The sequence below is a fragment of the Dermochelys coriacea genome, chromosome 6 (genome assembly GCF_009764565.3).
Source record: "Dermochelys coriacea isolate rDerCor1 chromosome 6, rDerCor1.pri.v4, whole genome shotgun sequence".
In the NCBI taxonomy this organism is placed as follows: domain Eukaryota; kingdom Metazoa; phylum Chordata; order Testudines; family Dermochelyidae; genus Dermochelys; species Dermochelys coriacea.
In genome coordinates, this window is record NC_050073.1 from 113870490 (window position 1) to 113894600 (window position 24111).

Sequence of the window (24111 nt, forward strand, 5' to 3'; positions counted from 1 at the left end):
CTTAATAAGAAATTTGAACTAAATCGATTAGATTAGAACATAATAGTTTAAGATGTTGATGGCCACCAAAATGCTACCTCAATTTTCCTTCTTCAGTACTTTTCCTACATCTATTCAGAAACAAGGGAGCAGAGAGTGAGTGAGAGAGAGAGAGAGAGAGAAATTTGAGTATGGCACTAAAGAATCTAGTGATTTTATTAAATGTAAAGTCAGGAAATAGAATGTGGGTCATAGTCATTTCCCCTGCTGATCAGTAGGTAGTTCCTGCATCAGGCACTGATGATCCCTATCAAAACATCATGCTGCCATAGAAAGAATTCAGTATATTACTCCGTACGCCACAGGAGCCACAGGCAGGCAGGCAGGCAGATGGCTCTTGTCCTTGGAAGTATTAGCTTCACAAAGTCCCACTCTACTGTACAGAACGCAGAGGGCTGAATGCTCATCTGCAATAGAGAGAACTCAGCATAGCTGAGGGAAGAGGGAAGTGGCTCTAAGGCACCTCACTGTTGTTCCGTGCACCTTAAAGCTGGCTGTGGACCAACCTACCCCCGCAGTGTGTGGCCCCTTACAGGCCACTACACTGACAAACAAGGATCACCAGAGTGCAGTATTCTCCTGACTTGCCCCTGAAATGCCTCCAACATGCCCATTATGTTGGAGAGGAGGGTCAGGAAAGGTCTGGCATGGAGCTGGCCCTATAGGATATCCTTATGCTGGACAGGGATTCCTTAACATGGATCTGGCCCAAAGTATTTTACTTTCTTTGCAGAGATTCCAGAATGAATTAATTCATGTTTATAAAATACTTTGTGAAAAGTACTATATGAATACAAGGTATTTTTATTTTTATATCTCATTAGCCAATGGTGTGATGTGCAGCTTGGGGCCCTGTGACAAGCTTTTGAGGGCCCTGAAAACCCCTAGTTTTTGCTTGCTAACTTATTCAGGTCGCTAAATTTTAGCCAGTCTAGAAGAGGGTATCATATACTATCATGGTTTTTTTTTACTTCTGACATATGCAGTTAACATTACAACAAACGTTACAGCAAAATCCAGTCGAAAACGCTTTCACTTCTGAGTATAAAATCTTCACTTTTCCCAAGTTACTAATAACTTGTACTGTGCCAGGTCTCTTGCAAGTACAGGTGCTATTATCTTTCTATTCTTCTTCTTAAGAGCCAGCAGCTCCAAAGCCAACTGGTAACAAAAGCTTCTTTGCAAGAGATGAAGTCAGAGTTGGAAATCTACAAAGAAAATAATACTAGACAGTCCTCCAAAATTCAGACCCTAAAAGCTCAGGTCAAGGAGCTGGAAGAAATTGCTACATCTGTAACCCATGTAAAGTCACAGTCAGGTGCCTATATTTATACTCTCAAAAGGAAGAACCAAGAGTTAAGTGAAAGAGTCTCAGAATTAGAAAAACATCTGAGGTAAGGTTCCAAGTCCCTTTCAAAAGTGTCAGTTTTACCAGACACCAGATGTGTTAACAATCTGACTGTAATAGACTAATGCATGATAAACTCAAAACAAGAGAAACATTATTGTCTCCCAATATCCAATGCACCTCTGTTGCCCACCACAATGAGTATCTATGTACTGAATGAAAAGAGGGCATTTAGGAGCCATTGGGTCAGATTCTGACTTGAGTTACATCAATGTTAGTCCTGAGTAGCTACATTGAATCAGTGGAATTATTCAGGAATTACATTAATATTAGTTCAGAATTTTGCTCAAAATACTGTGTTTAAGTGATTACTTTGCTTGCTATTTCCTTTATTTTAATTCAAGTCCCTCACTCCTGGGGCTCGCTAGATTAAAGAGTTTATTTAGGCCTGCTTCTACAATCCCATTTGAAGTCTTAAATTTCAATCATATTCCATTCTTCAGCTGTATTGTGGGAGGGTCAAGGGCCTTGTTATAAGTGTTGAATGGGAAGGTCTGGAAACTGGAAGAGATCTTATCTGCATAGTCCCTCCTGTCATTCCACTATCTTATCTTGCAGTGATCTCTGGCCTCCTAACCTTAAAATACATTGGGGGCCTGATTGTGCCTGTTAGGATATAGATATTCAGGCCTGTCTGTAAAGGCCTATATTCTAAGAATTTAGGTGTATTCTCATCACTTGGCTAGTTCTAGAGGTATAAAAGAAAGAATCAAAATCACTGTCTGCCAGCGTAAGGGCCTTCTCTTACTGTGACAGTCTGAGGCCCTGTTCTTAGGCTAAGGCCTTTGGCTAAGCAGCAGAGGCAGCCATAAGCTGGGAAGCGACCGGTCACCTCCTCAAATTCCAACCTAGTCACGTTGAAATAAGGTGCTATTGGGCCGTTAGGATACAATCCTGTCCTGATAATGCCGATTGCCTCCAGAGAAAGGGAAGTGCCTAGAAGATGTAAAAGGAAACTTAGTTTGAGAGCATCCTGTCTGGCAAGAACTCATTTATCAATAGCTGGGATGTGAAATCCTCACTTCTGTATTGTTTTGTCATTATAGTTCCCACTTTGCTATTGTTTGTCTGTATAATCTCTGTCTGGTTCTGTGATTGCTTCTGTCTGCTGTATAATTAATTTTGCTGGGTGTAAACTAATTAAGATGGTGGGATATAATTGGTTACATAATCATGTTACAATATGTTAGGATTGGTTAATTAAATTTCAGGAAAATGATTGGTTAAGGTATAGCTAAGCAGAACTCAAGTTTTACTATATAGTCTGCAGTCAATCAGGAAGTGGGTGGGTGTGTGGGTGTATGTGGGGCAAAATGGGAACAGGGAATGGGGGTGCGGAAATTGGAATCATGTTTGGCTAAGGGCAGGAATGGGAACAGGGACATAGGTGTAAGGCTCCGTGGTGTCAGAGCTGGGAAGGGGGATACTAAGGAAGGAAACTGGAATCATGCTTGCTGGAAGTTCACCCCAATAAACATCGAATTGTTTGCACCTTTGGACTTCGGGTATTGTTGCTCTCTGTTCATGCGAGAAGGACCCGGGAAGTAAGTGGGTGAAGGAATAAATTCCCTAACAGTGCCCATACATGTTTTGGGTCCCATTGGTTGTTTGTACGCTCTGGTATACAATGGAATCTGGAATGCTTGTAGCCCTGGAGATCTGGATCTGATCTAGCCGGGGCCTTGTCTACATTAAGATGGTTCCCATGGTTGCTACCACTGATTCAGCTCCATAGTGATAATAATAGGGGGAGTACTAAAATACACATAGTAACCACCACGTCTGCTACAGCTGCTCTTAGGAGATTTAGACAACACAATGGTTAAAATGCTGGCAGCTGCCTGAAGCTCTGTCTATAGTAGCACTTCCAATTATTTTAATCAAAAATAATTAGTGTCTTCAGTAATATATAGCATATAGGGCCATCACTATGACAGTCTATCTTTGGGAGTGTTCCTCTATCACTGATATTCAGGCTGCTCTTTAGTTAGTGATTTTTTTTTAAATGAATCTCCCTCAATAAAGAAGGTGGGTTGAAATCATGGGGCGAAATGCTTTCCTAACTTGAACCTGCTTTGAGTCCAGAGAATCCAAAATATACTCTGAGAGATATGTGAGTCCCCAAGCTCCGTGACATTTGCTTATCTCTAGCTATTGCTTTTGATCGTGAGATTTTGGTTTATGGAATGTTAATATGTTTTATACAGGATGCTTCTGGTGAGGAGAGAAAAAGCAGAGCAAAAAGCAGCTAGCTTGAATAAGAAGTTGGCAGAGGTCACAGACAAGCTATCCTCTTCCATGAATATAGATATCAAAGGACAAGAAGATCCTTTGGGATTTTTAGTAATAAAGGTAAGAATACCCAACTCTTCATTTATTTGCAGAGATTATGGGGATCGTAGCAGTGACAGTTTCTATTGTAAGTTCAATTTTGACTGCCCTGCTTTTCTGAGCACTCTGAAGAACGAAGCTACTGCCTAACATTTTCAATGGTTAGTCTCTGGCCAAGTGAGGAATTACTTTTGTCCCAGATCAAATCCAAAACTGGAAGGGACCTTTCCAACTTTCACACAACAGTGTAAATCTCATGAGAACAGCTGTGTTTGTGGAATTTCTGTCATGCTTGGCACCTCTTTATCAGATGGCTACCAGAGCTCCTACCTCAAGTACCTGAAGTGCAGCATCTTCCCCTTTGCCCCAATCACACTATTGGAAGTGGTATAGGCAACAGTGGAATCTACACCCATGGCACTCTTCCCATGAAATCCTACTCTCAGCATCAGCAGCTCCACTAAGCGAAACAAACAGCATCTCTTCCACAGGCCTGGAGCCCCCACTGTTTCCCTCTATTCATATCCATGGAGATGGAGTTTGGCTGACTGAGGTATTGTGGAAGGGGTGTCTCCTGCAGGTACTCCCGTGTGCTGAAAACAAAGGACTCCAAAAAGATGTACCATCCCACCTGCAGCCCTCAGCATATCAGGGGAGGGGAATGACAGGATCACCACTGAGCTCCAGAGATCTCCAACTGGTGGAGAGCCCTTGGGAGTCACAGCTAGCTGATGTACATTAGAGGAACCAAAGCCCTCTCAGATGCAATAATACTACTTGCAGGAATTGCAGTGCATTACTTGTCCATGAGACTGCATGCCTGGTTGGGGACTCCACGGGTATATTAATGAGCAGAAGGGATGGAGTAAATAAAGAAATGAGGCTGCTAAATTTTTCTGTTGAATGAAACTCATGTTCCAACACCACATTTTAAATTTGTGTCTCTTCAGTACTGGTTTTTATTCTCCGGTTAAAAGCATAACAATGGCGTCAAATGTTGAAGCTGGGTCTGTAGATGATTTGCTTTTATTATGCAGTTTCCTACGCTCTTGAAGGAACATTCACTAGAAAAGACAAGAATTGCACTTCTTAAAAAAGCCTTGGCTACTCAAGAAATGGAGCTTAAAGCTAGTAGGGAAACAATAGTGAATCTTGTTTCAGAAATGAAAAAGAATAAAAAAACAGCAGCTGGCCACACTGAACAACTGGCAGTAATCAAGAAGGGAAGGGCAATACTTTCCATTAATCTCTTTTATCAACTATCAGTGATATAGCATAGTGGATAAGGGCAGATTGCCTGGTCATACAAGGGAGAGCAAAGTGCTCCCTTATCCCTTTGCATTGGCTGCCTGTGTTGTGAGTAACAGTGCGGAGTGCGGAGCAGAGCAGCTTCTGCAGGGCTGCTATATGCCTCCACTGTTCCAACTAGCATAGACATGCAGGTGTGCTGGGGGAAGTACCCCACACCAGTTGTTGACCTGGTGCAGAGTAGTTTTTACTTTGAGCAAGGTGGAAGGCAGATTGTGACTCTCATTGTCAACAATAGATAATTTTCCTAGTGTAAACAGACTCTTTGGTGTTGGGCCTTACTACAGAGGCTGACCCATATTAATTTGGGGGCCTAATGGATGACTCGGAGGGGGGTCCCAAAGCAGACACCACAATGACGAGGGCAGTGATCATGCACCATGCAGGTGTGAGGCTCAAGAAAAAATTCTAGCGGTGGCCTGACAAAAGACACTCCTTTTCCTATTTTGGGATGAACAACTCAGGAGAAAAGGTATGACTTCTTTGCATTATGGAAATATTGGCAGGATTAAAATATTTCATTTGCACAACTGTACTTGGCAAAATTGTGTCCATCAAAATAAAAAAACAATAACCCTCTTGGTATACTTTAGCAGCACAGATATTATTTAAAGAGGTTGAAAAACCTATCCTGGATTCTTGTCTGAATGAAACAGAAGCCCCCGCAAAGAGGCCATGCTGACAGACTGAGAAATATTGCGTTACTGTAATTTTCTTGCTTTTAGGAGAAGGATGAGGCTGTATTGACCAAGAACACCTTTGAAAGCAATAACACCATTCTCTTAGAAAGATTGAAAGACAAACAAATAGCTTGGGATAACTGTTGCCAAGAATTGCTCCATAAACAGAAAAAATTCATTGAGTTAGATAGAGCTCTGCATGCCTCCATGTATGAGACTAAAACTACACAGACTCTATATCAAATCTTCATCAGTCAACTGGCTACACTTCTGAGCAACACCTTCATAACTGTGGCTGGGACAGAGGAAGCTATTAAAGAAAGGAAATAAGAAATCTGTGGCAGTGAACATTCTTGGAAATCTTGAATACAGTACTATCAAACCTTACATTTATGACTGCCATTTTGGTAAATCTGTTCTGAGAACTGTGCTGTTCAACATATTCATAATTGATCTGAAAAAGGGGGTAAACCATGAGGTGGCAAAGTTTGCAGACAATACAAAATTACTCAAGATAGTTAAGTCCAAAGCTGACTGCGAAGAGTTACAAAGGGGTCTCACAAAATTGGGTGACTAGGCAGCAAAATGTCAGATGAAATTTAATGTTGACAAGTATAAAGTAATGCACATTGGAAAACATAAACCCAACTACACATACAAAATGAAGGGATTTAAATTAGCGGTTACTACTAAAGAAAAAAATCTTGGCATCATCGTGAATCATTCTCTGAAAACATAAACTCAACGTGCAGCAGCAGTCAAAAAAGCTAACAGAATGTTAGCAATCATTAGGGAAAGAAAGGATCGATAATAAAACAGAAAAATATCATAATGCCACTCTATAAATTCATGGTACACCGATACCAAGAATACCATGAGCAGTTCTGGTCATCCCATCCTCCCAACCCTCGCAAAATATTAGAATTTGAAAACGAACAGATTTGGGTATGGAACAACTTCCATATTATGAGAGATTAGAAAGACTGGGACTATTCATTTTAGAAAAGAGATGACTGACTGCCAGAAGCTGGGACTGGATGACAGGAGATGGACCACTTGATAATTGCCCTGTTCTGCTCATTCCCTCTGAAGCATCTGGCATCAGTCATTATTGGAAGACTGGATACTGGGCTAGATGGACCATTGGTTTGACCCAGTACAGCCATTCTTATGGTCTTATTTTATTTTGTGAATAAAAACAATGGGACAAATTCATCCCTACTGAAACTCTGCTGACTTTAGTGGGATGACAGCAGGGATGGATTTAGCCTATTATTACAACAAAACAATATTATAAAGAAATATACTTATATTACTTATATTTTAGGAACAGTTCAAGAAAGCAAACAAATGGATTTCATTATGTAAAATGGAAGGCTGAGAGGTAACATAGTGTTTCAACAATTTTTTACAGCTAGAACAAAATGTTTACCTGTACACTAATTTTGATTCCCACAAATAGTGAGTTGAAGACTTGTAGAATGCAGAAAACCCCATTTAATTTTTTTGTAAAAGGAGAGAAGATCTCATTTGAAAAGCAGTCTCTCCTCCACCATGTGATCACTGCAGGAAGACAGAAAGTTGTTCAATTCCTACATACACAAAAGTGAAACTGTCTCTAACTAAAAAATAATGGAGTACTTGTGGCACCTTAGAGACTAACAAATTTATTTGAGCATAAGCTTTCGTGAGCTACAGCTCACTTCATCGGATGCATTCGGTGGAAAATACAGTGGGGAGATTTATATACACACACAGAGAACATGAAACAATGGGTTTTATCATACACACTGTAAGGAGAGTGATTACTTAAGATGAGCCATCACCAGCAGGAGGGGAGGGAAGGAGGAAAACCTTTCATGGTGACAAGCAAGGTGGGCCATTTCTAGCAGTTAACAAGAATGTCTGAGGAACAGTGGGAGGTGGGGTAGGGGGGAGAAATAACATGGGGAAATAGTTTTACTTTGTGTAATGACTCATCCACTCCCAGTCTCTATTCAAGCCTAAGTTAATTGTATCCAGTTTGCAAATTAATTCCAATTCAGCAGTCTCTCGCTGGAGTCTGTTATTGAAGTTTTTTTGTTGAAGGATAGCCACTCTCAGGTCTGTAATCGAGTGACCGGAGAGATTGAAGCGTTCTCCGACTGGTTTTGGAATGTTATAATTCTTGACGTCTGATTTGTGTCCATTTATTCTTTTACATAGAGACTGTCCAGTTTGACCAATGTACATGGCAGAGGGACATTGCTGGCACATTATGGCATATATCACATTGGTAATTGCGCAGGTGAACGAGCCTCTAATAGTGTGGCTGATGTGATTAGGCCCTATGATGGTGTCCCCTGAATAGATATGTGGACAGAGTTGGCAACGGGCTTTGTTGCAAGGATAGGTTCCTGGGTTAGTGATTCTGTTGTGTGGTGTCGCAAATGGCCCCCACAGATTTCTTTGCTTACCGACAGAAAAATGACTTCTGATGGGGATGCAAAGGGAAGCTACAAGAATGGTCATGTGCCCACTCCCTGTCAGTGCAGACTGGTCAGTTTGGGTACCCAGAGTGGCTGGTAGAGACGTAAATCATCAACTGTGTGTGTGTATGGGGGTGGGGAACTTGGTAGTCATGTGTGAGAGAGAGGGAGACACTCTTTCTCTCTTGCTCGCTATTGCAGCATGGTCGGCGTGGCAAGGCAGGGCTTTGGGGTATTTCTGAAGAGGTAGGTGTGGGGCAGGCTCTGTTCCCACAGGCAGAGGAGAATGTAGCAAACTGCATGCTTAGTGTATTGTTCCCATTATTCAAATCTCCCCAAGAGTATAAAACAGGTGTAAACATTTTTAGGCTCCTTTACATTGCCAGAGTGGGTTAAAGGAGCCTTATTGTAAAGGACAGTATGGCCTTATAAAGGTTTATGGTGTTTTAGTGATTAGAACTGGTCTAAAGTTTTGGACTGAAAAAAATTTCCTATCAAAATGTGCTCCATGAACTGTTTGTGACTGACCTTTCTGGAGACAGTCAGTAGCCAATATAAATTGTGAGTTTGAGTCCCCAGCCCTCACTTGCTCTTCAGTTGTCAATGATGTAACACTGAGCATATGGCTGCATATATTTGTTGACTAATAATTAGAAATAAAGGGTCAATACTAGTTACATTACTATTAGACAGAGGGGGTTTGGTGATTTCCTCCAATGCTCCCCATTCTCATTCTCCATCCATTGTACTGTAGTTTAAATAAATTACCAAAATAATTGAAACTAGCTGGATTATATTGCATTATTTTGACATAAAATATGCAGAATTTTAAAATTTGTGTGCAGAATTTTTTATTTTTTTTTGGTGCAGAATTCCCCCAGGAGTAAATGTTGCACAATTGGCCTGAAGCATTATGGAGGATTTCATCTCCTCAAATACATCACATATTGGCTATTTCTGGAGGCGGGATACTACACTAGATGGACCATTGATGCCTTCCAATATGGCAGTCCAATGTTCTTAAACTACCTTGGATTGTAATCCTCTGGGACAAAATAGCATTGGCTTTATTATGATGTTTGTGACAATATATAGTCCAAATTCTGCACTGTTCTGCATGGGTGCATTAGGAGAGGTAACCTCTTTCTTCCAGTTCTTAAGCAGGGTGGCATTCCTAACTAGCCCACAGTAGAGGGCTTGGGAGGGGGATGGACTCCTATGAAGAAACATGGCCCAAAATGGGGCATGATTAGCTGACTAGGGGGTATGGACAGTCCCTCAGCCATCAGTGCACATTCTGCATTGGAAGCATGCATTAGCTTCAGATACACATTGGTCCTTTTCAAAAGAGCAGCCTGCATCCTGGAATGTTGCATAGGATGGCAGAGCACACACTGGGCTGTGTTTCTGGTTACCCTCACAGTGCTGGCAGGGATTTGGCCCCAAGAAGAGTAGTTCTGAAACTCTCTTGAAGGATGCCAGGAAGTAACAAGTATGTCAAAGTGCCAAATTGCTGTCTTTTACCCATAGAAAACTGATGAACTGCAGCAGAAAGTTCTGTCACTAACCAGTCAGCTAGAACAGCAGCATGATCTATATCATGAGGCTCTGAGTAAATCCTATAAAGCTGAAGAAGTGCTTCAAAAACAAAAGGGATCCCTAAAGCGCGTGGAAAAAAAACTTGGGGCAGAAGATTTTCTCTTAGAGAGATTTATCTCCAAAAGGAAGAAAGTAAGGAGACCTCTTTAAACTTCACACCGATGTCTCGCAACAGAAACACTGACACTGCAGAGTCAAACTGCATTTAGCTCTGATGGGGCAGAGGAACTGGGTAGAAAGCAGGAAGGGCCCAGTCCTGCAAGGTGCTGACACAGCCCTCAACTTTCATTGACTTCATTGGCATTGAGGGTGCTCCGCACATTGAAGAAAGCACTCACAGGTTCTGCAAGGGCAGACTCCAGGAAAAAGGCCCAGTGTGTAAATGTATCAGCAGGTTTCCAGTGGTAGGGGCCATTGACAGATTAGGGTCCTGCGAGAGATACAAACAACATACACTTCTAATCTTACAACTGTACAGCATTTCTTTTCTTTTTACCTTCCATGTTATCCCATTCTCTTCTTCACTCTCTTCCTCTCCTCATGGTTCTCCTTTTTACATTCTCATCTCTTCCTGTCTATCCCCCTACCATTTGCTCTCATGCTTTCTCAGATGGATCTCTACATTTTCCTCCTCCTCTATAATCTCTCTTTTCTTCCCATCATCCCTGCATAGCTCCTTCCCATCCCCATCTTTCCAATTTTGTGGGTGGCAGTACCCCCTGTCTTGAAGTGGTTTCCATTATATGCAGGGTTTACTATTTTGTTCAATGGCTTTCAGCATTCCCACTCTAAAAATTATTCCATTGCCATTGCAACCATTCGATGTTTGTATGGAAGGTCTGCCATGGGGGAAAGGAAAGCAAACAGCACAACTTCTCTGCTTTTCACTGGTTTCAGGGCCTTCCATCCTTTCTCCCGTTTTTGCTCCTCCGGCTGCTAGGTAGCATCTAGCTTATAATATATCTAGGCAGATGACTCTCTAACCTGCTTTAACTGATTATGACTAACAAACACTCCCATAATGCGCCAGCTGAACAAGTAAGGGGAGAAACTTAAAAATTGGAGCAGTAGGTATGTCATTTTGTAATATGCGTTTCAAGGCACTGGAATACAATTTAAAGAGTCTTTATGGACTGTAACAGGGCGCACTTTGCTCCTGGTCTAGCACCACAGATGCTGTTCAGACTTCACTGGTTAGGTATTCACGCTGTGCAGTTTATTTAAATTCCTTCCATCAATATCTTTACAGGATTCAGAGTAGCAACTGTGTTAGTCTGTATCAGCAAAAAGAACAGGAGTACTTGTGGCACCTTAGAGGCTAACAAATTTGAGTATAAGCTTTCATGGGCTACAGCCCACTTCATCAGATGCATAGAGGAATGGAACGTATAGTAAGAAGATATACATACATACATACATACATACAGAGAACATGAAAAGGTGGAATTTGCCATACCAACTCTAAGAGGCTAATTAATTAAGATGAACTAATATCTTTACAGTTCATGCAGCAATGCTATTTACAACATCCTTGTACCATCAGCCCTTTCACCCAGAGCCCAAGAGGAGGAGAAGTCTCCCTTCCTTGTGTTCCTTCCGAACATTACTAAGCTGCATTAGTCTTGTAGTAATGTCTGCACTTCTGTCATAAACCCCTATAGGAACTGGATGAATGACAATGTCCACTGAAAAATAAGTAGATTTTCATTCAAATGAAATCAAAATTAAGCCTAATCAAAAACAGAAAATATATTCTTCTTCCAATTGAACTGTAAACCTTGGTAAATGATAAAGAATTTGTTATTTTCACCTGAAAATGCCAAAGATATCATATTTCAAATCACTTGCTTTATGATTTCAGTACTTGGTTATAAATAGGAATTCTGGGCAAGTTTTACACCTAATGAATGTTTGTTCCCTGAAGTCTGTATATATTAATGTATATACTTACTAAATAAAATTGCTTACACAAACTTAATAGTCAATCCAAGGTAACATTTTTCATGTGGTTTAACACTTTAACTCCAGAAAACACTTTGGGTTAAATTCAGGGACAAGCACTCAGCCCAAGTAATGGGTACTTTTTTGGAGAGAGAAGGAAGGAAGAGGGAATTCCGTGGATGAAGTAGCTGTCTGTGGTACAACATACCCTGACTGCAGGGATGTGTAAAAAGGAGAGGAACTGAAGATATGTGCAGTGATGGGTTTGTCCCAATCTTTCCTCCTCCTTCAGCCGACTCCTGCCCCACCCTCTCTGGTCTTCTGCTTTAAAGGGTGCCCCCACAGAGTTGAGCTCCATGTCACCCAGAGCTATGCAATACATAGGACAAGCCATGGTTGTAATGTTTCAGTATTCGGTCTTCTTCAAGCAGGAGATGGGATGAAACAAGAATAATATTTTTAAAGGCTACAGCCAACAATGTTCCAGTACATATTTAGGGGTTCTTCTGAAGCAAATACTGGATGAAAAACTCTGGTCAGCACTGTTTAAAATAAGGTTTATCCTTGGCAGTCATGATAAAGTGCAGTGGGTAAACATGTTAAGTGCATCACACATAGATGTTTTATGATAGTTTTATTTTCAGGTAAGTTTTATCAAACAAAGCTGGGTCTTTTCCCTGCTTCACAAGTGAAGAGGAAGGGTCTGTGATTTAAAAAAAAAAACTATTAGAATACTGGAATATTTTCAGTGCTTAAAGAATCTTAATAGACTTTCCGAACATCAGCTAAAGCATTAAGTCAGCCTATTAAAATGATAACCTAATACGTGCATGAAAGACTTCCCGAATAGCAATATACATGCTTAAGGGAACTGTGGCTTAGACAAATCAGGTACTACGTCATCCTGACCTCTCACTCAAAGCTACTCACCAGAGTATTTTTGTTTTAGGTAAGAAGAAATGTCAAATGTTAACAGCAGGAATTCAAATCTTTTATAGCATATCCTGTAAAAAAACCCAACCCTCTCTTAATGCAGGTAAATTCTCAAAGGGAAAAAATCAAAATGAAGACTTGGCAGACAGAACAACTGACAGAGAAGAGCAAACAGTTCAAAAAAGGAAAAGAGCAACAGGTCTGCTTGAATGCTGGGCAGGATCCACAGAGCCTGAAAGCCCAGAAAGAATCTGAGAAACTTCAGGAACTGCTTAGTGAAATGAAAATGTCAAATCAAACTCTCCAGGAAAAATTTGTGAGTGTAAATGATCTCAAAGTAAGTATAGCTATCTGTAAAATCAGATGAGAAATGGCTACTAATTAAATTCTGGGAATTCAGCCTTTTCTCTTCTATTTCTAAGATAGGTTTCAGAGTAGCAGCCGTGTTAGTCTGTATTTGCAAAAAGAAAAGGAGTACTTGTGGCACCTTAGTGACTAACAAATTTATTTGAGCATAAGCTTTCGTGAGCTACAGCTCACTTCAACTGTAGCTCACGAAAGCTTATGCTCAAATAAATTTGTTAGTCTCTAAGGTGCCACAAGTACTCATTTTCTTATTTCTAAGATAATTAGTCTTTTAGGCCATAGCTTTTTAAAAAATATTTTTTTGCAGAATAAAACCATAGAAGAACTCAGTAAATCTTTGGAAAAAGTTGAAAAGATTAAGGAGAAAGCAGCTAGAAAGGTGGTCAGTATGAAAACAGAACTAGACTACACAGAACATGAGGCAAGGAAGGAGAAAGAGAGGGCCCATCATATATTGGAAGCAGTCACTAATGAGCTCCACAGAGCAAAAAGAGCACTTGAAGAAGTAGCAAGAAGAGAAAAACAGGTACTTTCCTCCCATTGCTATTAAAACAAATTATTAATGTCTTTTTTGCAACTCTTAAAAAGCTGATTAAATAGTTTTTAGTGGCTCTGGCCCATATTAGTTGCAACTCAGTTCACACAGTGGTAGCTCAAGGAGTTTTTAAGAGACTTATTCAACAACCTGAAAAAAAAGATTTTTATCCCAAAGATATCATGAACTGTGTTGCAGAAGAGAAGAGGAATATCACAAGCACCATATTATTCCCTAAAAGGTCATTAGAAGTTATCTCATCCAGATTTTTTAAAAGAGGGGGGAAAAGGAAAAAATTTCTAGGGCTTTAATTAATTAAAAATTTATGTAGGTGTAGATTTTTTTTACCATAAAACTTATTCTAGCAACATTCTTATCACATCCACTGCCTTATTACAATTATTGTGTAAAAGTAAGTGATATTTTTTGCTTTTCTTGTTGTGGTTCTTTGTAGCTTGTTGACGTTAGAGAAGCTATTACAAAAATTATGGGATTTTGCATAAATACATTGGCTATATCAGACAAGGAGATCATCAGACAATTAAAGCAATTTATACAAGCCTATGAATTTTCTAAAGTTACTTCTAACAGTGAATCAAAACTTTTGTGTGGTTTTACAACTGGATTTGAGAATCAGTAATGTGTATTTTGCTTCTTCTCAACACAACCTAGATTTTAGTGAGGATTTCTAGATTTCTGTAATATCATAGGTATCATAATCTAGTGATCAGCGCACAAGACTGGAAGTCTGGATTATATTCATGGTTCTGTCACTTAATTGCAATGATACCTTGGGCACTCGCTGGCTCATGTTCCCTAGACAATACTTATCTGCCATAAAGTGGTGTTCTGAGCCTTAATTATTTGTTTAATGCTTTGAAATCCGTGGACGAAAGACACCATATAAGGATAAAGTATTGTTATATTAACCTTGACAAATCATCAAACAGTTGTTGAAGAGTACCACCTACTAAATAATTTAAGTGTATTATTTTCACCATGATCTATAGTACTTAATAAAAAAAAGGCATGCACTATATCCTCAGCTGGCATAATTCATGGCCCCATGAATTTTTTGTAGATTAGCCTGGATTTGTCAGAAGTTAGAAATAAATATCAAGGGCCACAAATTTTTAAAATGGAGGCAAAGCTCTGCATATTAATCCATCAACTGTACATGCAAATTGTGGGCCATGAGCAAAATTATAACATGTGAACTACCAATAAAAACATTTTCTGGTTTAGTATATTTCCAAAAGCATGGCCTGAATTTTAGAAGTGTTATGCAGTCACAACTTCATATGAAATCAATGGGAGCTATACATACTCAATACCTCTGAAAATTAGGCTTTTGCCTTTTAACCCACTCTTAGTATTTTTATATAAATTTTACTGTTCTTAGTTATTACTGTTGTTTTTAAGCCATTGTATTTTATTTAATCTCTCATGACAGTATTTCTGTTATTTGTCTCTCAATTGTTGATTTTATTTTTATAAATATTAATTTAGATTCTCTTTCATATATTCCTTTACTCCCCATTATTCATCATTGTTATTTAGACAGTGGCAGTATTCCAAATGAGCTAGAGGTTCTCCAAACATCTGAGGTCCCATTTCTTGCCCTTAAGAGTCTACAGTGTAAAAAGACAAAGACAGACAAAAGTTGTGGAAAACAGACATGACATACAAGTAAAGCAAGCAGAGTGATAATAAGAACGAGTATTTTAGTTTGTTTAATTTAAATAACTCCATTCCGCCCTATAATTCAGCCATTTTATCATCTTCTCACACAAGTCCCAGCTTCATTTCCCATGTCCCATGCTCTTCCCCCTAACATTCAACCTCCTCTTTACATATAGATGAGCAGTTCATTCGTGAAGTAAAATAATAAGTAATAATAATAAGAGAAGGGTACTCACCTTGTGCAGTAACTGAGGTTCTTCGAGATGAGTGTCCCTGTGGGTGCTCCACTCTTGGTGGGATGTACCAACACTTGGAGTGGAGCACCCACAGGGACATCACTCGAAGAAGAATAAAAAATACAAGAGATGAATTATTCAGCTAATTTCTTGTAAGGATTACTGAGAAAATGGGAATACAGGAGGGATTTAAATGAGGAGAGGTTGGTGACATATTGACTAGCTCAAGCAGGGTGTTCCATGTGTAGGGTGTAGCATAAGAAGGAACCCTGAAGACAGTTGTGCATGAACCAGGCAAAAGGCATAACTCTTACATATCATTAGGTCTTATCTTTTCATTTTGTCTTGCTGCATTATTTCCTATTTTTATAAGATACCTCTGGCCCTTACAGATACTGTGTTCCAGTGACATCCACTAGTGTTCATTCAAAACTGCAGGGATCCAGTGAAGATGGAGACAGACATCTGGATTTTTGGCACATCTCAATTTGACTTTTAAAATATTTAACTTGAGCCCATATGTTCTTCTTATCAAAGAAATTAATGTGGGAATATTGGTAATTTATGGTGAATCCTAGAGACTCTACCATTCTGATCAGAAGATTTCTCTTCTTCTCCTCTGGTAGTATTCTTCATCAACCAACCATCTCATGAGTTCTCAACTCTGCAGTGCCACAACACTGCAATCATAGATATGTATTTTAGGTGGGTGTGACATTCCCCAGGATACAATCTGGACTGTTGAACAGCTCAATTCTCAATTGTCCCCTCAATTCTTCAACCTGGGGTGTCTTTTATGTTGCTTTGCTATGAGAGCAGCCACTCCTGGCTTGTTCACACACAGTCTCTCATGATATGAGTGCTCTAGCCAGTCACTCCTGAATTATATTGCAGGATGACTAGTGAATTTGCAGTCCCAGACTTGTCCCCAGAAATGTGCATCTTGTATTGCCCAGCAACCTCCTGGACAATACAGTGCTTATAGAAAGTTTGTAATTTCATTAACTGAAAATGATATGCACAAACCTTGTTATCTCAAATGGAGGTTCCCAAACGCTTCAGTCCAAACGCACACTGGTTTAGTTAAAACAATAGAGCAGGTTTATTAACTACGGAAAAATAGATTTAAGTGATTACAAGTAACGATGCATAAAAGTCAGAATTGGTTACAAAGAAATAAAAGGGAAAGGGAAACTAATTCCTAATTTAACAAGCTAAGTGAATTTAAAAGCAAAAGGTTTCTCTCATCAAATGCTTACAGCAGTCTGGCTGGATTCCTTCAGCCAGGACCACTCCCCCAGTTCATTGATGCTTCTTTTGTCTTTCAAATGTTGTTTATCTGTGAGTAGAGATGAGGGGAGAGAGGTGATTTGTGTTCTCTGTTCCTCATTTTTATATCTTTTCCTCCTCTTTGAGTTCAATCCTTGAGGGGGCCGTTTAGGGATCTGCGGCAAAAATTGGGGATTGGTCCTGCTTTGAGCAGGGGGTTGGACTAGATGATCTCCTGAGGTCCCTTCCAACCCTGATATTCTATGATTCTAAGACACAGAATAATTTCCAGCTGGGGTTCAGGCAACAGCCATTCTGTTTACACGGAACCCTCCAGCTTTTCCATTGTCAAGATGTAAATTTCTCACTCACACCCTTTTTCCTGTCAAAGAATGGCTGCTTACCCAGATGATAATCCATTTGATTGTTCTGACACCTGGATGAGGCACCAGTTTGCCTTTTGTCTCTAATGTCTGTAATGCATCCGATGAAGTGAGCTGTAGCTCACGAAAGCTTATGCTCTAATAAATTTGTTAGTCTCTAAGGTGCCACAAGTACTCCTTTCCTTTTGTCTCTGAGGAACTGGTCTGGACTACTTCCTCAGATTTGGAATATGCCTTAGTAACATCATAAAGTAGAATCTTATACTTTACACATATACTTATACTTGCCACACATATTTTACCAGGACAATAATGATCAGTAAATTAGGAGTTTTCAGAGAATCATAGAAGATAAGGGTTGGAAGAGACCACAGGCGGTCATCTAGTCATCTTGCCAAAGCAGGACCAACCCCAACTAAATCATCCCAGTCAAGGCTTTGTCAAGCCTGACCTTAAAAACCTCTAAGGAAGGAGATTCCACCACCTCCCTAGGTAACCCATTCCGGCACTTTACCACTCTCCTAGGGAAAAGTTTTTCCTAATATCCAACCTAAACTTCCCCCACTGCAATGTGAGACCATTACTCCTTGTTCTGTCATCTGCTACCACTGAGAACAGTCTAGATCCATCCCCTTTGGAACCCCCTTTCAGGTAGTTGAAAGCAGCTATCAAATCCCCCCTCATTCTTCTCTTCTGCAGACTAAATAATCCCTGTTCCCTCAGCCTTTCCTCATAAATCATGTGATCCAGCCCCCTAATCATTTTTGTTGCCCTCCGCTGGACTCTTTCCAATTTTTCCACATCCTTCTTGTAGTATGGGGCCCAAAACTAGACACAGTACTCCAGATGAGGCTTCACCAACGCCGAGTATTTACAAGGCAATTGTCCAGTTAAGATCATATAAATTATGTCCTAGTAACACAGATGTAATGGGCCTAAATTCTCCTTTCATTCTAGGGTAAATCAGAAGTAACTCAGTTGAAGTCAGTGGAATTACAACACTCTAAAATTGGTATGAAAAGAGAATTAGGTCAAATGTGCATAGTTTAAAATATATTAACAGTTTTTGCTAAAAATGTATCTTTTAGCAAGAGGTAGGTCAAACCAATATCAAGAGGTGTGGTAAGGCATGGTATTACAACATTGTATTGCCCCAAAGACAAGTATTGTGGTATCTGTGGCACTTTGCTAAATTTTTACTCATGTGCAAACTTAAAAGACCTGTTTTTTTCTCTGTTTTCTAGCAGTTCATACCAACCCCAAAGCTACTATTTCACTGATAATATGACACTATTTATTACTACTAAATCTCAGCATTAAGATAAAAAGCTAACAGCTTTATTAAACATTTTTGGCTTTGCTAGTGGTCTGCTTAAAATGATCTAAAACTTCTAGAGCCTGATTTTCAGGTTTGACTTGGCTCTTTTGTGCTGGTGGAATGGCAAAAAGGATCATATAGACAGAGGATCTGGCTACCTGGGAAATCTACAGATCTCCACTAACCCACTCCTGCAATTCCTGGCATATGGGGTACATTCAGGAGAAAGAGGAAATGGCATCATTGTCTTTGATTATTCCTGACTGTTGAAATGGTACCTTTAGGATGTAGGTTAGAGAAACACTAAGACTGCTCTAATTTATGTCAAGCATTGAACTGGCCCCCCCAGCCAGCCTCCAAATCGTGTTCCTGGTAAGGTGGCATAAAGTCTCCCATGCCCCATCCTTAGGTGCTGTAGTGAGCACAACTAAACAGATTCCATTGTTGGGATCCTAAGGTATTGTATTCCAATATGTTTTGTTTTTGTTTTATTATTTTCAGCACTGTGTGCTAGTGAAACTTGTTTACTGAAAAATCGAGTGTATTAAAGGTTTGGATACTAACTTTCCTACAGCTTCTTCATAGATCAATACAGAAGGTGCAATCCTGATTCCTAGCCTCACTGAAGTCAATGGCAAAACTTTCATTGACTTCAACCAGAACAAGATCTCACTTAGAGTCCAAGCCTGTCGACCATCCTCAGTTTATACAGCTAAGAGTTTAGAAACTATACATAAAAATATCCAGAAAGGAGGTTCCTTTCCCAGGGAAATCAGTGAAGTAGTTTTGAAGATGAATTTCTAATACTAATAAAGAAAATGTAATAGGCCATTGTATGCACCTGTTGTTAGATTGTACCTTGTATCATGATCAATATAAAAGAAAATGATATTTTCTTGATTACTCATTCAAGCAGGAAATTAAATCTCTTACCTGCAAATTGAGATGTTTCCTAAGTAATTGGATAGCGTTTGTACATCTTCAGTTTTTGATGTTATTGAGTAGTTTATGGCATTTACTAAGAGGTTTTAGCCTAATCATTTTTGATGGGATAAAATACCACTATTACAAGATGGAACATTTTCCTGACAGAAGAAACCATTTAACAAAATAGATTCTGAATTACAATTACGGGTCAGTGATACATATACTGTACAATACAGCTGCAAGAAATATTTAAAATATCAACCCAGAACTAACTATATAAATTATTCAAAAATGTTTAATTGTAGTGGTTTTCTTTCTTCTTTTAACCCGAAAAAGGCTCTGGCAGAATTTACTTTAGTGCTACAAAACATTTTTGTAAAGACATATCTGCTGCAGAATTACAGAATTTTTAAAAAGTTCTAAATATGATTATAAAACAGAACTGATTTAGGAGCATAGTTAATGAAATGGTAAACAAAAGTTAATGCAATACCGGTCTTCTTTGTGATGTGTTAGAAGAGAAAACTGGAAAATTTACTGTTCATCTGTCCTAGAAAGCATCTAAGCCAACATTTTCTAAAATGAAAAGGAGTACTTGTGGACCTTACATGCATCCGATGAAGTGAGCTGTAGCTCACGAAAGCTTATGCTCAAATAAATTTGTTAGTCTCTAAGGTGCCACAAGTACTCCTTGTCTTTTTGCGAATACAGACTAACACGGCTGCTACTCTGAAATCTAGCCATAGGGCTACAGTAGCCTCATTGGAAAGGCTCCATAGCTTGAGGAAAGGAGGAGGATTGATTCTTCCACTCCCTATTCCTCTGTAGGTAACTCAGGGTTGGCCTCTAAATGTAAATATGTAACTTTCCACACAACAGGCTTTTAATGTATGCTTAGTTGAAATTAAGGTTAGGCAGTTAAATCCCTGATCATATACAAGAGTCCATTATAATGTTGCTAGGTAAAGATTTTAAATCTGTTTTGCTATATGACACTAGGAATTTGAGTAAACATAGCATATATTGCATGTTGCATTTTGCAACTATGTTCAAACCAAAAAACTGGGATACAAGATTTTTTTCTTATCCCTCTTACCCTGCTCTGCCATTAAGTGTATATTTATTTTTCCATCCCCACTTTATTCTCCTGCCATTGCTATTTAGTATTGTTCACTGTCCTTCCTACAGGTTTCATAGTAGCAGCCGTGTTAGTCTGTATTTGCAAAAAGAAAAGGAGTACTTGTGGCACCTGAGAGACTAACAAATTTATTAGAGCATAAGCTTTCGTGAGCTACAGCTCATCCGATGAAGTGAGCTGTAGCTCATGAAAGCTTATGCTCTAATAAATTTGTTAGTCTCTAAGGTGCCACAAGTACTCCTTTTCTTTTTGTCCTTCCTACAGTAGATCCTGCTCTCTTCTGGATTCTTAATTCCCCTGCATCCTTACTGAGTGTGTACAATTCCTACTTTATTTCTTGCTCCTTTTGTCTATAACCTCTTTAATTTTTATGTATGTTTTTCTACCTCACTCCAGGTCTCCTCTGTCTTTCCCACACATCCTCCTCCAAGTTTCTTCTATATGGATACAGGGCCTTCTACAGAAAAATACAGTTATAAGATATTTTTAGTCTGCATATTACAAAGTTTTCATCTGCATGGGATACTCAGAGAAGAGGATGCCATTACTTTATGTGTAAATCTTGTTCCATCCTGGGCCTTTGTACATAGGAAGTATGAAGCTGAGAAAAGATCCTCACTTCATGATACCACTGCAATGAATATTGCTGCCCAAGCAGTCATGGGGCATATGAAAAACTTGCACAGGGTCTGCACTGTTCACGATCTCTTGACCATTCAAAGTCAAAGCAAAATAGCCTTGAGATATCGAGGGCAACAGCTGAGTAGGATTTAACAACAAGAAGAAAATAGACAATTGTGTAGATAATGAGAACTTCTACAGTTATATCATATAGGATTAAAAAATTGCTTTAATGCTTCAAAGCACCTCTAACTGACGGGGATGAGGAAGAAATCTCCCTGATAGGCAATTTATTCTACAATAATTATAGGGGATTTTGCACCTTAGTAAAGCAGACGGTACTGGACCACTGATCTGATTGATTATAAAAATTGTATGTTGAGAAGAGATTATTTTTATTACAAAATAATGCTACTTCAATTCTCTGTTGTGCTGTATAGAATTGGATAGTTATGGGTCATGATGAATTATATAATTTAGTCAAAGAAAATTAGCGAACTGCTAGATGTGACAGTAAATTATAATCCACAATTTCACACACAGTTCAGTTCTACATCCAGAATTCAGTTTTCATATTTTTTGAAGTTGAGAAAAAACTTATTTTCATATCAGGTCATACAGAACACACTAGATTGTGAAATTAGGTCAACAAGCAGACTAGAATATGTGCAGTCATAACAGATGAGACCTAGAACTCTAGAAAAAATGTTTACCTATTTGCTGCAACATTAAGGACAAAAATCTATAAGAGTTTTTTGTATTTTTCATGCCAAACAATTTAACATTAGCCATTGAAATCTCTTTGAAAGACCAATAGAAGACTCTAGTATCTTGCTAGAGCCTTGCTTAATGGCGGGGCGAGTAGACTGCTACCGCTCTGCTGGGTTGAAGGCCAGAGCCCAGATTGTTTAGGGCCCTGCCCCACCTGAAGACTGGGACCTCGTGAGAACCGCTAATTCCCCCCCTTTTTTTCTTTACTTGTAAAAGACTCTAACAGATCAAACTGCAAGGAGGTGTGGCCTTCCCCAGAGGTGGAAATGGAGGGGTGGACATGCAAGCTTACACACTGAATCTATATTTTGAGAGGTGGTGTTCCTTATTTTCTGGGTGCGGGGGGGGGGAATCTGGATGTACAGGGGCTTGTTGGGCAGTTTGGGGTGCAACAGTAATGGGACTCTGCAGGGGGGGTACAAGGTGAAGGTGGTTAGGGCTCCGAGGAATGGATGTCTGAGTCTGTGAGGGGATAGAATTTGGTATGGGGGGCTTATTGCGGGGGCCAGATGCTGGGAGTGGGGCTCAATGGGGTGGGAGTCCAGGTGCAGCTGGTTGGGGCTCAGTGGTGTGGGGATCGGGGTGCAGGAGGCTCATTGGTGTAGTTCAGGTGCAGGGGGAGTGGGGCACATCAGGGGGGTTCTGAGTGAGGGGTAGGAATGAGGCTTAGCAGGAGGGTCTCGGTATGAGGGGGTCAGGATGCCTGGGGGTTGGGTGGATGGGGGAACAGTTGCCTATACAGGAGTCCCTCCACCTGGAGCTGAGGAGCAGTGGGTGCAGGAAGCAAGGGTGTGTGTGGTGTGTTTGCAGAGCTTCCTGCAGCTGGGGGAGAAATCTGGGGGTGGGTCTGACCCGGCCCTGGTTGCCATGCAGGGGAAGAGGAAGTCCCTTTCTCTCTAGCTCAGTTGGGACTAGCAGCTGAGCCCGGCACAGGGTAGGAGCTACCAGCTGGGTCTTCCCCAGTTCCGCCCCCTGCCCTACACTGATTTACCTCTCTGCTGGCTGCCCTGGACACCTGAAACATACAGCTGGGTAGGGTCACATAGCTGCTCTTGTGGCTTCCCTTTGCATCCCTGTCATAAAGTCATTTTTCTGCAGGGAAGCAAAGAAATCTGTGGGGGACATAAATTCTTCACATGCTCGTTGGCTCAGAATTCCCCCCAGGAGTACTTTCCCTCCTGCTCCTACCCCTGCCTCTTGACTCCTGATCCTGAGCCCACATTCTGCTCCGATTTCCCCTCCACTGGAATCCTGTTCCCCACTTGTTCCTATTACACCCTCCCCCAAACTGCCTCAGTCCCCTATCTCTGTTCCTATCATCTCCTCCCACCAGTTCCTGTTCTTGCCTCCTTCCATCTGCTCTTTCTTCATCCTGCTTTCAAATCAGGCTGCTTCTTCCTTCTCTTCTTTGCTGCCTGGGATCCAGCAGGTGCTCCCAGTTCTGGTGCACAGCATGGGAAGGTGGTCCCAGCACCCAGGAAGAGCAGTTACAGGGCCACAGAGTCAAAGTCACAGAGTTTAGGGCCAGAAAGGCCACCAGATCATCTAATCTGAGCTCCTGCCTATCACAAGCGACTAAACACCAACCAGCCACTCCCAACCCAAGCCAACAACCAGAATTAGACCATAGTATAACAGTCCTCAGGAGACTAAACTATTGTGTGACACAGACAAAGAACAGGAGGGACTGAAAGGCATGTTCAGCTGGCTTCAACTCTGAGAAAGAGCATGCTTAGTAGTCTGTGGGGATGGCACATACAGTCTCGTTGCTATGCCGAAGCTGTGAGGGAATGGAGAATGCTCAATGGAGGTGGAATCTTCGGAGTTTGGCTGCATTAACAAACCTCTAAGGTATGATCCTGCTCCCACTGACATCAGTGGCAAAATTCTCACTGACTCACTGGGGCAAAATCAAGATCCTACTGGGCATGTTGAAACTACAGTTTTCAGAATCGTATATCTTGGCCAAATGTGGATAGGTTCTCATAGGGATAACGATAGGCACATCCCTGATACTAGGGCACCCTCCCTTCCAAATGTCAAGTTCCTTCTGTGACCATGCAGGCACAACAGCTTCCCAGTGAAATGGTTGTACACATTTTTAGCATGGGAAAAATGACATATTTTCCTCTAATGTCATTCTGAGAAATGGCCGGA

General features: G+C 40.4%; 1 protein-coding gene across 1 annotated transcript; it reads left to right on the top strand.

The window, feature by feature from the left end:
- The first annotated feature begins 1227 nt into the window (after positions 1-1227).
- Positions 1228-16019, top strand: LOC119857340 (coiled-coil domain-containing protein 170-like). Its single transcript, XM_038406106.2, is given in 9 exon segments — positions 1228-1433; positions 3655-3799; positions 4816-5007; positions 5818-6128; positions 9764-9965; positions 12811-13044; positions 13381-13599; positions 14063-14244; positions 15920-16019. Coding segments are annotated over 9 exon segments (1791 nt in total).
- The last annotated feature ends 8092 nt before the right edge of the window (positions 16020-24111 follow it).